The sequence below is a fragment of the Dermacentor silvarum genome, chromosome 3 (assembly GCF_013339745.2).
Source record: "Dermacentor silvarum isolate Dsil-2018 chromosome 3, BIME_Dsil_1.4, whole genome shotgun sequence".
NCBI classification, from domain to species: Eukaryota; Metazoa; Arthropoda; class Arachnida; order Ixodida; family Ixodidae; genus Dermacentor; species Dermacentor silvarum.
Window position 1 is genome coordinate 224,565,224 of NC_051156.1, and position 17,778 is coordinate 224,583,001.

A 17,778-nucleotide genomic window follows, 5' to 3' on the forward strand; every position below is an offset into this window, starting at 1 on the left:
AAGACGATACTGTGCCAAGGTATTGACACAAATTTCATTGTGCATGCACTTTTGGAACAGCTGCTGTAATGTAATGACACCCGGAGCATCACTTGCCTCTCTTCTGAGCTCGTGTCTGATTCAGTGCAGTGGAAGCAGGTACGTGGGAAGTGTGATTGGCTACAGGATGGGGGGCTCCACCTCCTGTCACCAGTCCCAGCAGGCTGTTGTTCATCTCTCTAGCAGCCATCTTCTCCTCGTTCTTGCGATCCCTCCCAGGACAGGCACACACTTTGAGGTCGATGACCTGCCTGCCAATGATGCTGTCACTGCAACAGGAGGGGAGAAGGCTACAGTGTAAGCTCAGTAATATGTACCTGGTGGGAATGTGGAATGACTATGGAGTAAGCTGTAGCGTGCATTAATCAGCAAGTATAAATTTGCCTCTTTATGTGCACTGCTGCAAAAAAAAAAAAAAAAGTTATGCCACAGTAAAAGTTAACTAAAATATGCTGTGAGAGGTTTCCTTCATTTTTCTAAATTAGTGAAAAGCAACTCCAGCTCTTTCACACAACCGTTCGATAGATAACAGGCATTACCTAGCAGCATTTACATACCTACAAACTTGTGAACATTAAGATCAGTAAAATTCCCGCAGGCATGACAGGAAGGCGGAATAGCAGGCATTCTTTTCTCAACATTTGCCTTGAGCAAACATCTTTTGTGGGATACATACACACATTATTAAATCACTTAATTTTCGACGCAGCACACAAGCAGCTCCGAACTTTCAACAGCAGAGACTGACAAGTAACTCAATGTTTAGAGATCACAGTGCGACATGTTCAATGCTTCTCCTGTTGCCGATTTGGCCTGCTTCAGGAACTTGTCTCAATAAACTTGTTTGAAGCAAGTATCCTTCTGGCATATGGCAACTTGGGCTGCCGGAAGAGGACAGCACACATACATTCATGACTTCTTTGTACACGCTTTTTCCAATCTTGTGCTGCCCGATTGTTCAACAGCTTAATTTTCGTAAAACTCAAAACATAAATTTTGAAGAGAAACACTATTTTGCCCGGCAATAAATATATTATTACCAACGCAAATGAAGGTCACAGTTCCCCTTACTAAATTTTGTACCAGAACACCAGCCCCAGCATGACGTCACGGATTTGAAAGTACTCAAGGAACCCGAGATATATGTTCCGATTAACAGGAGTTACCCTACCACTTTTTCTGGATAGAATGAGAGGGGTCGTAAAAAATATATTTCACATCCTATCTCTTTCAAAACATTTTTTAACAAATGGCTTGCTTCTCATGGTTCCAGTTAAGAGAGTGGCAAAGATGTTGGTTTCAATTTCCAAAAGGTTTTTTTTTGCATTACCGTAATACAAAGCATGTGCCTGGTGGTCCGAATGTGCTCTCTCTCTTCAGCGTTGCAAAAAGTTTCTAAAAAATGAGAAACTCAATTTAAAGAGCCAATTTGCGAATGTCACCATTGACTCACTTGGAAGTTGCTTTTTTTTTCCCTTCGTCCTGCACACAACCATAAAGCCATATAGGAAAGCTCTGAAACTGTGGCCTAGTACCCCCGGAAATTATTTATTTGTGGCTCCCTAGTGATCACTTAACCCCTCTAAGGGTCAAAGATCTTAACATACGGCGCTGTGACCAAACCCCAAATGGTTGATGCCGAATACCGTATTTACTTGAATCTAACACGCACTTTTTCCCCCATAACACGGGTCCAAAAATTGCGTGCACATTAAAAACGAGTATGACCCTAAATCTGCGTTACCATATCGCCATCGGCATTTCAACATGGCCGCCTCGTACGCGTTTCGAGCCTAGCTGCCATAGCTTCCTTTATGTGTTGTAGTACGTGTGCTTAGGCATTAGCGGGATTAGTCTACCGCCTGTCTTCCAGTTTTCTGCATTTGCGCTATCAGCCTGAACTGCCGAGTTCATCATGATGCCGCATTTAAAAGGAAAGTGATCATGTGTGCAGCGACAGACAGAAATCGCGCTGTCTTGCGTGCAGGACTGGTGCAAACAGAAGGAGAGGATTTTCGCCAGCAAAACTACACAGAAGGGTTTCAGTGTACCGAAGCAGGACGTATTCTGCGACAATCCACTTTGGCGATACGGCTGCCTTGGCCCCTATCTTGAAAGCGATCTGCGACGGGGAGAGTGTCCGCCACACGCTGTGTTTCCGCCGCTTAAACTGTAGTGCCGCTTAAACTGTAGTTCGCATTGAAGCGAGAAGCATGCTAGCACGAAGGTCAATTCGCTCACTGCTGCCGCCGTGCTTCATCACTCCAGCGTTTTGACAGCGTGTTTCCGCGGCCATAAAGTGAGATGTGTTCATATACAGTACAGTGACTCATATTTGCTCCATACTAACCGTATTTACTCGCATAATGAACGCACTTTTTTTCCCAAAAAATGTGCGCAAGTTGAGGGGTGCATTCATTAGGCGGGGTAAAATTTGGGTGACTTTTTTTCCGCGGCCACCTCTAAAAAGTCGCAGTTTCGCCCGAAAGACGAACCATCAATTGCGATAGCAAATGCGTAGGCAGCCATATGAAGTGTGTAGTGTTATTGCCGTATGAACTTGCAAACATTCGATAACTATGTAGATTAACAAGTGTCAGTGCACACAGGCAAATATGATCACATCACACTAGATGACCAAGGACATTTGCTGTCAAAACACTGGAGTGATAAAGCACGGCAGCAACAGTGAGCGAAGTGACCTTAGTGCCATGTATCGCTTCAACGCAAATTGAGCTGCAAGAATAGAGAATGCACAAAGGTATAAGCCACAGTCGCACGTAGATTCAGCCCCCGACGCAGAACACTTTCAAGATAGGGCTCGTGCCGTTGCTGCTCCACCCCCCTCCCTCCCGTCACCACGGCACCGTGGAATACGGGGCACTTCCTCCCTCTAACACGGGAGATTGACACCGACAGCAAATATGCGCCTGGAGTGTCCATATGATTGCTATCGCAATAAACGTAGGAGACACGGTACGATTCGGCGTCCGATACAGCGTCTGATACAATTGTACCCACTGGACGCCATATCGGACGCCAAATCGTACCGCGTCTCTCCTACTTCATGGCAGCAAGTTCAGGGTGCATTATATATGCGGGAGAGAAAAAAAATCCAAATTCTGTAGACTGAAGTTGGTGCGTTCATTATGTGAATGCATTCATTACGCGAGTAAATACGGTAGTAAGCGAATGTTTACAAGTTCATACGGCCGATAAAACTACTGTCTTTACTTCGTATAGCTGTCTAATAACTTTTTTTTATTCATCGCAACTTTAGTGCATTGGGAGTAAACATTTGTTTTTCCAAATGAGAAAAAGTTGTATTTCTGTATGAAGGCATGAGGCGCGTAATACCGCAACGGATTTTTTTTCTTTCTCTTTTGGTCACGGAAAACGGGTGCGCGTTAGAATCGAGTAAATATGGTATTTAGAATGCTGTCTGTATGTTTGAAAAACATGTCTATTTTTCAACTCTGTTGCCCAGCAAGTGCTGTCACCCTGTGTGGATACAAGACATTTTTCCTTTTTTTTTTCTCTCCGTAGTCCCTTTGTTAATTCCACGGCTTGTTTACGCCACACGAAGCAGCGGACAGGGCAGACAGCCCAGTATGTGGAAGGTGGTGCTTACAAAGCACTAAGTCGTGTTGCTTGAGATGAAGCTTCAAATTTTGCAAGACTCAAAGAAGTATGAGGTCGCGTAGTTGACGATTCTGAAAACCGGGAGCGCAGTGATCATGAAGGTTGGAACCAGTGGCCACGCTGATCAATAGACTAAGAGTTGGGGACCCTTTTTCACCATAAACAACTGTTTCAGTAAGGCAGGCTTTGTGCGCCAAGGCGAAATCCCCCATGATAGTGAAACCAACACGGTGAAATTTGCTGACGTTTACCAAGCTGTGGGTACTACTACTGACATGTGGGTATCACTACTGACAATGAAACAGGTGGTCCTCTGATGAAGGAGTTTCTGAGTGCATAAAGTGCTGCCTCGTTCTGCGAAGGAACCTCCAACGAGGCGATCGTTGTCGCAACAGATGGCGGCGTTGCATGATGTTGGCGATGATAGCGGCAGTGATGATGAGATTGACCATGACCCATCTCTGACCCCGATATTCAGGCAAAGTGCGCTGTCGTTGATCAAGTCACTCGTTGATGTCGTGCACGCTAAAGGATTGCTGAGTGTTTATGCAGCAGTTAGATGCAAAGCACACCACAGTGGTGAACCTGAAACTGCCACGAAAGCAGGTGCAGATTTCTGGCAATTTCAGTGTGTCTAAGGCTTGATATGCTGTTTAGAGGTATACATAAATGTTTTATTTTTCATAGCCTACTTTTTTTAGTGCAAATGGCATTCTTTAGTGCAACTGGCAAATTTTCGTTCGGAGCTACAAAGGTATGCTCGGCAGCTCTTCTTTACGGCAGTCCAGATATAGCAATGATCGGTTATAACGATAGGATTTTTCTTTTTTTTTTATATGATTATAAGTGGACTGTAACCAGCACAAGAGTGACTACAAGAGTGACTGGCGGCTGACTGAAATACCGTATTTATTCAAATCTAGGCCGATAGTTTTTTTCAAATAATCACATACGGAACTCTAGGGTCGGCTTAGATTCGAGGATTTAAAAAAAACGCGCCAGTTTTTAACTGAAACTGATAAATACGGTGCATAGTTAGTGCCATCTAGAAAAGTCAGTATCGCAGCCGCTACTAGCCGCGCCAGGAGCCAACTAAAGTACACGAGCGACGTCGCCATTTTGACCTGCGTCGTATCGGTAGTATCGGTATGGTGCAGCATCGGCGCGCGGTGTGGCGTTATCGTAATGGCACCAAATGAGCGATGCCACTATAGTGCCGCTTTCTAAACGAATACTATATTTACTCGAATCTAATGCGCACTTTCAACACGACCCTAAATCTGCGTCGGCATTTCCAAATGGCCGCCTCGCACGCGCGTCGAGCCTAGCTACCGTAGCATGCGGAAGCTTCCTCCGTGTGCTGCAGTACACGTGCTTAGACAATAGTCTACCGTCTGTCTTCACGTTCTCGGTGTCTGCTCTATCTATCAGCATGAAGTACCGAGCTCATCATGATGCCGCATTTAAAAGAAAAGTGATCATCTTTGCGGAGACGGACGGAAATCGGGCTGCATCACGGGCGTTCGGAGAATCCGAAACATGCGAGCGGGACTGGCGCAAACAGAAGGAGAGGATTTTCGCCAGCAAAGCAATGCGGAACGGTTTCAGTGGACCGAAGCAGGACGTAATCTGTGACGATCCACTCCGGCGATACGATCGCCTTGGCTCTATCTTGAAAGCAATCTGCGACGGGTAAAGTCCGCCGCGCGCCGCGTTTTCGCCGCGTTGAAGCAAGAGGCATGCTAGCACGAAGGCGCGCTTCGTCTCCAGCGTTCTGACAGTTCGTTTCCGCGGTCAACGAGCAAGATGTGTTCATGTTTGCTTGTGCGCGCGTGGCACCGTGCTTTTTAATAGCGGTCTACTAATTTGCTATCGCATTCGATGTATCGCCTTTCGGGCGAAACTGTGACTTTTTTTTATTCATCGCAACTTCAGTGCATCAGGAGAAAATCTATTTTTCCAAATGACAGAAAGTTGTATTTCTGTTTGAAAGCATGAGGTGCACGGTACTGTAAAGGACTTTTCTTTCCTCACGGAAAACGGGTGCGCGTTACAATCAAGTAACTACGGTAGTTGTGCTAGCAGTAGAGGCATCGTCAAACGTTCAAGCTGGGCGGAACTTCGGCATCGGTCTGTCGGGGGCCACGGGAGATGGTTTTTGCATGCACCGCAACGTGCGCTCCTTCCAAAAATGCAGCATCTCTAATGTGCTGGATGGTACTGAATATAGCGCACTGTTTGAAGATGTCAGCAGTAAGGAAGATAACGACGAGGCTAGCAGCGATGGTGACATATAATTAGCTCGGCATGTTCAAATTTAATAAATGCTGTTTCATTTTGCGAATGCTGTCCTCGCTTTTTCGTTCGGCCTACATTCGAGGTAAGTCTTTTTTTTTTTTTTTTTCCTGACTTCGAACTTTTGGGGGGTCTGCTTAGAATCGGAGTCGGCCTAGATTAGAGTAAATACGGTATTACAACCCCGCCCAATGCATAGCCAATATCGACTCACTTGTGCTCAAGGGTCCAGACAAGCTTGACGGCACGCCGGTTCATGCCTGTATTGCACGAGCTCAGGCACATGAAGCGTAGATGATAGACCGTGTAGGCCATTTCAGCTGGGCACATAAACATAACAACAGCACTGTCAAAAAAGAGGACAGGGAGAGACCGATGAAGAATGTAAGGAAAACACTGTGCATTGTTGCAAAGTGGGCCACATAAAGCAGCACTGCGAAATCGGTCTTTGATATATACAGCACAAATCTTATAACAATCAATTGTGCAATCTAACAACACCGACAATTAGCAATTAAAAGGGCACTTTGCACCCATGTTTAACTTCATTTTTAATTCTACTATGTTGCTCAGCATGAGAGAGATGAAAATAATTTTAGAAAAAGAATAGAAGAGGCAGAATGCTTGAGCTCTTTCCCTACCGCGCCCATTGGGCATCGTTAGCCCGCTATCGATGGTTTGAAACGCCGCTTTCAAGACCTTCCATGCCACTCATGGACACACTGCGCCATCAGACGTTAAGAACTATATTTTTGTTTCCTAAGCAGTTCGCTTTTTCCCCCTTGGCGGTGATATTTACGCGCTCCAAAGTTTTACGATTGTCAAAGTAGAAAACAAAAATGGCTGCCTCCGGAAGCAGCGCGCTCGCACTTCGAAAGATCACAGCTCTCATGATTCTGCTGCGTCTGCGGCTGATTTTATAAATGGATCGAGCAACAGCGAGTCTGAGGATGCTGCCTTTTCAACTGCCTTCGACTCTGAGAGCGACAATGATGCAAACCAGCCCGGATCAGCGGCCACAGCCCGGTTAGGTTTAGCTTGTTGCTTTGCCCCTCTTTGTTGTCGTTTGGAGATATAACTTACAGAAACTGCAAGAAATGCTACGACAGGAAAACTGAGCAGAAAACCAGAGTGTACTGCAAGACATGCAACATTTCGCCATGTTTTACATTGAGGAACTGGTTCGCCGCATGGCACGCGCAACTGTAGTGCTTGCAGTTAAATTTTTGTAGTGGAAGACCTGTTCAAGGAGATGGTGCCTATTAGAGAGCAATACATTTAGTATATTGCATAATTTTTTCAACATTTTGTTCTTAGTAGGTACAAGCATGTCTACAAACTTTGTTCAATTTGTGGGGATGCGCGACTCTCACGCGTCCCCTGATGTTGTTTTCCCCGCATGTCTCCTGTAGTCCGGCTTCTCCGCGTGGCTAAGCCCGCGGCGGTCGTGGTGGTTGCGGTGCATTGCGGGAGATGGTGCGAGTGTCGCGATGCTAACGCCGCTGAACGGTGGGGTGACTTGGGAGAGAAAGGTCGAGGGCGCTTCCTCTTTGGGTTGGGATCGGTCAGCGACGCGGACGTCCCGTGCGTGCGCCGATCCACGCTTTGCGAGACGTCTCGCGTGGCTCGGAGCGGGGCACCGGTATGGACGAACACGGATCGTTCGAACGTGCCACCGTTTGCGTGACCGTACACGTGAACGACTAGGCGATGGTGTCATAGCATGGGGCAAACATATTCGCTCGCTATCCTGCCGCGGTGAGTCGGACTTCCTTAATTTGTCGCGCGCCCATGTGAATGTTCTATTGGTTGTAATTTGGCTAGTGTGCATTGGTGTATGAAAGGCGCAATAAATGCCCTTGTGATTGTTTGCACTATTGTGTTGTCGTTCCTTTGTCCCAAGAGCACATGTGAGACCTCACAAATTTTATCTCACAATCATGATTCTCACAATTTATATTTTTATGACATACATCTCGTTAACAAAACCCTTATGCGTGAAACGTGCATTCATTCTGCTTTTTGTTTATGTATTACATAAAATATTGAGTGCAGTAGTTCCTTCAGAAAAACAAATATGGTGCAACCTACAAAAAACATTTTCCCCACGGTAGGGAAAGAGCTAAGTACCTGCAATTGCCCTTGGCTCCTGTAAAAAGACTTGCAGTTTGATCGCAGCACCTTGGTAACCGAGACTTCTAGAAGTGACTAACACACACCTTCAGGTCTCTCGTACAAGACCGTGATGCTGTGACGGCCAGTTGTCTGATCCTCATGGTATTTCGTGCTTGGGTTCACACACCTGATAAGATGAGCAGGTGGTGCATTTTGGTCTGCAAAGAAACAGTGTCATTGACAGAAAGAGTACCTACAATAAAAGGTCGCACTGGTGTAAGACAATGAAATGTATAAATTTTTTCAAAGCCATGGCGTTTGTGTGTTACCACCTTCCCTGACTCAACACCATGTGCAGAGGCAAGAAACCTGTGCACCTAAAGGGCGAATTACAGATTGCCGCTATTGAACAGGAGCGATCAAACCGTGCGCACTGTGCCGAATCAAGGCAAGCAGGCGGGCATGCATGCCAGAAACATAGTTTTAGTGAGATTGCAGCTTGATAAGGACGCTCGCTTCGCAACGGTGAGGTGCACATCACTCGCGAGCCTCTGCGAAAGGCGTGAGAGTTGCACTTTTTTTCAGTTAAATTACAGCTTTCTATGTGAAGTCGTCCAGAATCTATTACGATGCAAAAATAAGCAGCGTCAACTTTTTTCATGCCCGGAACTGGTTATGAACTCCAACGACGGGATTCAAATCTTGCGTTAGGATCAATCGTCGATCTGACTCGGTGCCAAGCACACTGTCTTGGCACAGTAGCAGTAACACTATTTCCCATGGGCACCACGTCACACGAAAGCAATTGACCAAGAATATTACTGGCACCATTTTGAAAAGGCTCCATGTGGTCTATACATGGCCAGAGGGCTATAGATTTTCTCAAGCTTTTTTTCTACCTTTTTGTCTAGAGTCTATTCCCCGATTCATTTTCTTGATTTCGCGTATGTTGAAACTCCACTTATCAAAAAATTTTAAAGATGTTTATGGCTTCAAGTTAATGGGGTTTTACAGTACAGAGATGTTCTTTCACTGAAGCTCAAAACTGAACAAGTCTGTAAATTAAATTTCGGTAATAATGATGTCGTACAAAACAAATAAATTAATTGTACCATTTGAATTCTTTTTTAACTGACTAGTTATTCAGACATGCAGCTCCCTCAGTGTCCAAAAAAAAAAAAAAAATTGGTAGCGACTGTATTTGATTTAGACCCAAGACACTTACATTCAATCATTCCTACTTGTCAATACTGTAATCTAGTGGGCAGGATACAGCAGAAATAAGGCATGCAGCCATGCATTTCGTACTTTACATTCGCTTCTAGGCACAGGCTAAGAAGTCCAGTGCTGTTAGAATGGGAAAAAAAATATTACCTACAGTTTAATGACCCGCAAAATGCACAAATGGCACGAGCAGACTAACGGCTGACTTATCCTCCGAACCTAAATTTTAAAAAGCATTCTTCTGTCCTGTCTGTAGTGTGCTTATGAAAGTTTAATGATATATTACTGACTAGTTCGAACTCGCACCCTGATGGATCCATGCAATGGGGGTAGGGTACAAAAACTTTGATACACGAAGTGCTGTAACTATCAGTGCTGCTTCCCTATTCTAGACTGCAGAACGACCTACTAGCCCAGACAGCCAGGATAACAAGCAACCTCACCATGGTTGTCTTTGTCATTTTCAACCACATGTACTAGGCAGCGCTTCACCACATGCATGGCATCATTTGGCTGCGAGTAGACTGCCATCACCCGCACCACTGTGCCTGGAGGCGGAGTCTTGGTGACAGAGATGCGAAACGGGCATACCACACCCATGTTCGCAAAGAGTTTCCGGCGGCCCTCGTCATACTGCAAATGAAATGACAAGCATATGGAAAATTAGGAGTCACTTCAGACAATCGACTAGTTTCACTTTGAAAAACATATTTAGGATACACTTCTTTTTAATTGGTATTTTTTGTTGTTAGGTTTGAAGTGAACGAAACATTCAGAGTCAGTGAAGCAACTGAACAATTTTCCTAATATACTATCCTCAACAGCACTGCCACTGATCCCATTTACAACGGGTGACCGAAAAGTAACAAGTATGTTCTTACCCAGGCAGAAAAGTAGCTAACAGTGCACACATACAATATCGTCTGCATAAGTTGGCCAAGCAGCAATCTGATGTATATACAATTTTGCCTGCTCCCTGCATTGCCCCCCCTCCCCCCCCCCCCCTTTTTTTGAACCTTTGTCTCCCTCTGTGTCGATTTTGCAATGGCAGATGTCAGAGAATGTCTGTGTATCAAATTCTCTTTTCTTTTACCAGAGAGCTTGTTCATTTTAAATTTGTACAAGGTCAGTCAACCAGTACCTTTACATTAAATCACCCTATCGGTTCCTTAAGGCAGTTTCAGGAAAACACCCCATTTGTGGACTCAGGCAAGTGGCTTGTGCATCACGGCAACGCTCCCACCCAGACAAGGTTAGACGCGCCGCACTTCCCCGACTAAAATGGGATGATAACCCTACTTTACCTCACGTACTTTACTCCCCGTGTCTTGCCCCTTATCTTATTTCCAAGACAATTGAAAGCTTCAAGCAAAGCACTTTCATGATTTGGAGTAGATGAAAAAAAAAAAAAAAAAAAGACGACAAAAGTCAGTTTGCAAGGGTTGCGGAATAGTTTTGAACAATGGATAAAGTGGTGGGACAAATTCATTGCGTTTGAGACAGTGAATTTTAAATGCGAATGTATAACAACAACGAAATAAAATTCAATTTGCTGCGATTCAGCTGCATCCAGCTTAATTAAAAGTTATTGCCCTTTTTTTCTCTTTCACCAGCAAGTTTACAACAGTCAACGCTGACAAAAAGCAGATAGCACAAGAAGTACACATAAGTTGATTCTGCTGAAACTAGCGCGTGGCCATAAAAACTATTTAAGGTTACCAGAGGTCACGTATGCTTCACACATGCCCATGCACATTCAGATGTAAGCATCTAATTGCAACTTTAAACTACCTAGGCTGTGTCATGAAAGCTCTTCACCCAAATGTCAGGGTAGAATCGAGAATCAGGACTTTGAAATGTGATATTAATTGTTATAATATCATGCTAAAAAGAATAGAGTGTACAATTAGGCCATAGCCTACACAAGACATCAAAAAGTTTAATAGTGCTAAAGGGTTCTCACCGTCCAACTGACGCTTTTAGTAGACTTGGTTTGTGAAGAACAAGTCACATCAAATCCATAATGGCCCTCGAAGACACTCCTGCAACAAGGCAAGAGAATCCCTTCCTTAAAACAAATTTGAAGAGGACTAAAATTAACTTTGGTCCACTTTACCAAGCGTGTATTGAAACAAAAACACAATATAATTTCAATACATGTTCATTCACAAAATGACTTTACCACCCTCCTCCCATTAGTAATTGAACCTCAGTATTCTTTCCCACACAATTACCGCACCACCAGACCCGATATTAACTTCATGCTGCAAGCTGCCTTCTGCTTGGGTCACCCAATGACAGTGACGGCGAACATTAATGAATGCTATAAAACCTGATCTCCCAAGTGACCATCGTGCAGCAGCGCTGCTGACTGACTCGGTACAATCAGGTTGATATAAGTTCAGGAAGGGAAAATCCCATGAATTCACCAGACCCGATGGCCTACATGTGAGGTTTGTGCAAATGCGGCTAGTCCCACCAACTCCATTTTTCACAAGTTTACAGTGTGCAGTCCGAACACACCAACACTCACTCATTTATAACCAGACCATACCATACCGCACAAACACAGTTCTTGCTTTTGTGGTAATCAGCTTGGAGGAGTGCATGCAGAAACACATGCCACAAGGTGCTACTACACAAGCGATACCCCATTACTGATTTAACATGATCTACAAGGAAACTTTATGTAAATATTATATATGATTTCTGGTTTGGTCTTACCCATTTCACTGTTGCAAAAGCGCTATGCAACTATACTCTTGCAACAGTATTGTTGTGCAAAGTGCAGTAGATCCATAAAAGTCACTTCTAGAGGTGCCAAATTTTTTATGACAATCTGCCCAGCCTTAACAGTAAGAAGGCTGAGAAAATTGAAGTGCCTACGTTGCAGGCAGTTGTCCGCAGCTTGATGCTTCCGATGGTATGGCATACTTTGGTGGCTCTGCTTGCTGTTGTGGCTGTTCCACCAGCTCCACATGGTCCATCAGTCCTGGAAACTGCTCCAGCTGATTGAAAGGGACGACTTTGTGCGATGTATCCTACAACCAAAGACACATTATCAGCATGCAGATTTTGGTAATACACATTTCATATAGCTTCTCTGAAAAAGGTGCATCAGCATTGTGCAAAAACACTTTTCACTTTCCCACTGTTAATTTTGTTCATCATGACATCATCAATACTTTCTTTGCAGAGCTAAGGTCACAGGCAATGACGAACATACACAATTCAGTTAAAAGGTTACATATTCCCTCTCTGCAACTTCAAAATCATCATCCTTTTTTCTGTTATGAGATAACATACAACTGCAACAAACAGTGAGTGCTCGTTGCATTGTGGAATAAAGACGCTAGACACTTTCAAAACTGCAAAATTGAGCATAGCCGCAGAGAAAGCGCACTAAACGATATGAGTTGCACACCTAAACTGCCACAGTCATTTTCAGTAATAGTGCACAGTGATAATATCTAAGGGGAGGACTGTCTGCTTTCAGAATGCTGAAGCGTAAGACGTATTTACACAAGTGAGGGATAAATCTCCTAGTTACAAAGGGAGCGCAACACATGAAAACATCGAACCTTCGCCACGTGACGTGGCCTCAAACTCCTGATAATAAGGACCGTGTTTCGAAGATCATAAGGTGCCTCAAAATTAAAAAGGTATGAGCGCCCGCCCAACCTTTACAGACATGTCTGCTCTGTGGCAACGTACAACCTCACTGCTCACAGAGGAAGGTGAGGCAGTTCATCAGAAACAACTAATCAGGGATAACTTTCCTGGTGGCTGCCCCTATGTAAACACACGTTTACAGTGCGCTACAGCCAACGACCGATTTTTCAAACATACCCGATAATTTGGACGCCTTCGTGGCACTGCCACGTAACCCCCCATAGGGTTAATGTATAAGAATGTCTAAAATTTCAGACGTAAAAACATTTCTTCTAAAGATCGAATATAAGTAGACAAGTAGCCTTTTCTTCTGTCTTATAATGCAATGCAATTACCATATTAACTTGAACACGGGACAACCCCTACATATTGAACTCGCCTAATTAACACAGTGAAGAAGTCTGAAGAACTGCCAAAATGGACGGACCCCATGTCAGGTATCATCCGGTTTCTCAGACACAACGACCTCAGACTACTACAGCAGGATAAAGAAAGAGGGTTTGTTGTAATGCCGCCGAGGCTTTTTTACGAGAAGGCAACGGCTGCTGTCAAAAAGAACTTCAAACCTAGGTCAGTGAAAGCCACAAAGATAAACACAAAGGCTGTTTCCAATGTGCAGGGAGATGGAGCTGCACAAACTGGCTACCTCAGTCAACAAAAGCAAAAGTGATGGCTTGATCGTGTTTTCTACGGCCAAGACACACAAAAAGGATATCCCCTTCCATTCTATCGTGAGTGAAACCTCGAGGAACTTAGCAGAACGAAGTAAGCAGATTTTTGCAGAAGTGTTTATCACATCTAGACGTGAATGACCCGTTTGAAACAAAAAACTTGGAAGAAATAACAGCTTCCGAGTTTTACAGTTAAACGACAACACTGGTCATGCTTTTTCCATTGACATGGAAGATTGTTTTAGTCTGTCCCTCACGTTTCATTCTTTCAGGCTGTTCGAAAATGTATTAAGGTTAATGGCAAAGTGTTTTTTTAGAACTCCGCCGGGTTGACTGTTGATAGGTTTTTAGCATTGCTTGAGTTTTACTTCAAGTCTACCTTTATCCACATTGAAGAAGGCTTTTAGGTGCAGAAACAGGGCATATGCATAGGCTCTTGCGTTGCTCTTATCTTGTGCAATATTTTCTTATCGGAATTTGACAGAGTGGTGAACAAAGGGTCCAACCATGACCAGGTTGCTACTGTTTATCGTTATGTTGACAATTTTCTTGTACTTTTAAAAAAAGCGAGCCACTTCCACGTATGACGACATCGCAGGTGTACTACACATCTTTCAGTGCCTTGGAAAGGGTTAACCTTCACGCATGAACTAACAAAGGAAAACAATATTCCGTTTTTGGACAATGCTATAACCTTCAGTAACAACCATGTGTGCTGGAAATATAACCCAAGGTCCCAAAAGAAATCGTTGCCCTACAATTCGACTCAATCAAAAACTGTGAAGCCGGCAATAGCCACCCAGTGTATCAAGCCGTTTTTAAAGAAGTCATGCACACACAAAATACAGGAAAGCTTTGACAAGCAGATTGTAAGGTTAGAAGAAGTTGGGTTCCCGCAATCAGTCATTTCAGCAGTAGCGGAGCTTAAGAAGACACAGTTAAACCAGCTTATAATGAACCTCCATATAATGAATTCCTGGATATAACGAAGTTTTCTGTTCCCCGCCGTTACTCCATAGAAGCACATGTATTTGAGACCTCTACGTAACGAAGTGGCAGCGGGAGACCCCCTCGAAATAACGAATTTTCCCCGCCGACAACCTAGAGATTTCGCCCAAAATTTTGTCGTTTTTGCGCGAGCAGCAGCCGGAAGCACCTTCTCCGCCGCGACGGAATGCGAAGCGGCGGCGTCGCGCTTGGTGCGCTCGAATTCACGGCGACTGCGAGCGCACGCGTGCGTGCCAGCGTGCGCGAGGTGGGCCTGCATCCCTCAACCCGGCGATCTTGCCGCCGCGGGCGTGACCTTTCCCCCAACTTTTTTTCCGATAAAATGGGTCCAAAAATTGCCTGCGCGTTAGAATTGAGTATGACCCTAAATATGCGCTACCATATCGCCATCGGCATTTCAGTATCGCCGCCTCCTACACACTTCGAGCCTAGCTCCCGTAGCTTCGACCATGTGCTGTAGTATGTGTGGTTAGGCATTAGTCTACCAATTTAGTTAAACAGCAAATGTTTACAAGTTTATAAGGTCGATAAAACTACTATCCTTACTTCGTATAGCTGTCTGCTAATTTGCTGTTGCAATCGATGCTTCGCCTTTCGGGCGAAACTGGGACTGTGTTGTTCATCGCAACTTAGTGTATTGGGAGTAAAACTTGATCGATAGTTGAATTTCTGTATGAAAGCATGAGGTGTGCGGAAAGGATTTTTTTTCCCCTCTCTTTTGGTCACGGAAAACGGGTGCGCATTACAATCGAGTAAATACGGTAAGTGTTTCTTTTTCGAATTTTCGTGTCGAACCTGCATATAACGGAATCCTCTTCATAAGAAGTTTTTCGGGAATTTGTCAGTTTCGTTACATCCAGATTTAACAATAAAAACTGAAAACATGGTTAGTGAAACTGCAAGGAAATGCAAAGATAAAAAACCTGAAGTTGTGCCTTAAGTAAGTTGTGCCACAAGACATTAGACAACTTAAAAAAGGTTCTGAAACGGTATGGAGTTGAGGTGGCATTCTCGCCTCCCGGCAAGCTTGCTCGAATATGATCGCACATAGGAAGAAGTAGAAATAGGCTGCAAGGGTGTGGAAAAAAGCAGAACAATTCCTACGTAGATTTCAGTGTTGGGGTAGTCTATCAGATCCTCTATTATGTGGCAAAGTCTACGTAGGCCAAACAGGAAGGTGTGTGGATGTGTGCTTGCACGAGTATGAATTGCCAATTGGGAATAATGCAAGTGGGCACCTTCCTATCCGCTGCTTGGCGTGCACATGTAAGCCAATCCTGAACGAAGTAAAGATTTTGTGTTTGTGCTGTGATAGCCGAGCGAGAGAGTTACGCGAGGCGTACTATATAAGAAAAAAGGGACATGAATGTGTCAGCAATACCTCAGTTTATTGAACAACGTAGTTAGGTTGCGTGTTGCATAAGAAGAAAGTTATTTTTGGTGATCTTTTTTTTGACGTGCACGGGCAGTGGTATATTTCTTGGATGTACTTGTATGTGGTCCTTGCGAAATAAACGTTAGTTGCAAGTCTGCGCCTGTCCTTATTTCAAGCTCTCTCTGTGGTCATTGGTTCACGCAGTTAAGAAATGTTTGCTAAGACGCACCAACTCGGCCAACAAGTTCTTCTAAACCTCATCGTAGATTATATCCAGGTTGAAATTTATAAATGAGCTCTATCATGGCCACTTGAAAATAAATAGCTCTGCTTACCGCCTGGACTTCACGAGGCATCCACTCTGCACAGGTTACAGTGAAAAGGTTGACACTAACACAAGTACTATATTTTTCTGCGTATAACCGTGCTGCACCCCCAATTGCAACAGCCCGAAAAAAAAAAAAAAAAAAAATCTGCACGTATAACCCGCGGAAATAACAGGATACAACAACACTCAAATCATTGCAAAAGCAGTCTCCATTCGCGGATACATGACTTGTCCATGTCGTATCTTTGGCCAGCGGCTCTGTTCCCCCCCTCTTCAGCTATGCTGATAAAGTTGGATCTGCACGATGGACATGATCACAGATGAATCAGTCACATGACATGTGACGTGAATCGGATCACATTGCAGCTAACATCCACATGACAGAGGACGACAGTGCAGACGCAGCAGCCCTCGCATGGGCAATGGAGCAAACACAACCAAACAAAAATCCCAACGGTGATTTGGCTCTTCACTGTATCACGAAGCACTTCACGTGGACCGAAGGAGCACCACAAGAACGGGTGATGAACAAGCTTGCCAGCACCGTGTGCACTATTCGCTAACTACTAAACGCAAAATGGAAACCATGGAGACCATGAAGTAGGAGAGCAAGGAGCTTTAACATGCAGGGGTGGGGTCCCCTAGGAGATAACGAAACTTTGAATGGCAGAGAACCTTGCCTTGAGGTGTGGCTTCACGGCAGAATGTGCCACACTGCCGTGAAGCCACTTAAGGAGAATTTCGCATATAAATTGAACCCCCAGCCTTACTGTTACATCAAAAAAATTTCGGCAGGCCCGGCTAGGGCCTGCCGTATGTGCAAAATAAAAAGACTAATGCATCACTTCTGGTTTTTCACACACTGGTGATAGTGCACATGCTCAGTGTTATGACAACTTGGTTAGAATGCTAATGTATCATTACGCCATTCTTCATCTATGCCCATTTTAGTTTTGGGGCTGTCGAAAAGCCGTGGAAGTGATTTCTTGACCCAAACAGACAGCCTGAAAAGCTGTTGGCAATGTGAAACAAAGGCACCTACCATTACGTCCATATCATCAATGTCAAGAGGAGTAATCTGGTAGTGGTCAACCTCAAGACGGCCAGCGTCACCAGGAGAACTGTACAAGGGCATAAAACATACATCATCTCAGTGACACATTAAATGCACAGCAAATTTTCTGCCATTCCCACTTGGTTCTGGCCTTGACAGGCATATTCTCTTTGAAATCTATTCGCTACTCATTTTAAACTCCAAACGCTATTCTCATAAAAACTCAACTGTGATGAGTATTAATGTTTAAATGCTGTGCATATTTCTCCTTTACTGCTAGTTATTTCCTCTATAATTACTGTCATTTGTTAGTATCACATGACCACATAATAGCCAGACTACTTTCAGTGCAAGT

At 44.3% G+C, this 17,778-nt stretch overlaps 1 protein-coding gene across 2 annotated transcripts in view; it reads right to left on the reverse strand.

Annotated features, from left to right (window-relative positions):
* Positions 1-17,778, reverse strand: part of LOC119446786 (tumor protein p73) — a 73,873-nt gene that overhangs the window by 43,644 nt on the left and 12,451 nt on the right. For both annotated transcript variants that reach the window (XM_037711335.2, XM_037711334.2), the window contains exons 4-10: positions 17,412-17,490; positions 12,202-12,356; positions 11,279-11,357; positions 9,759-9,948; positions 8,196-8,309; positions 6,191-6,296; positions 97-308 (exon numbers count right to left, since the gene is read on the reverse strand). In XM_037711335.2, coding sequence (XP_037567263.1) covers positions 97-308; positions 6,191-6,296; positions 8,196-8,309; positions 9,759-9,948; positions 11,279-11,357; positions 12,202-12,356; positions 17,412-17,490 — 935 coding nt within the window. The remainder of the gene's footprint in view (positions 1-96; positions 309-6,190; positions 6,297-8,195; positions 8,310-9,758; positions 9,949-11,278; positions 11,358-12,201; positions 12,357-17,411; positions 17,491-17,778) is intronic.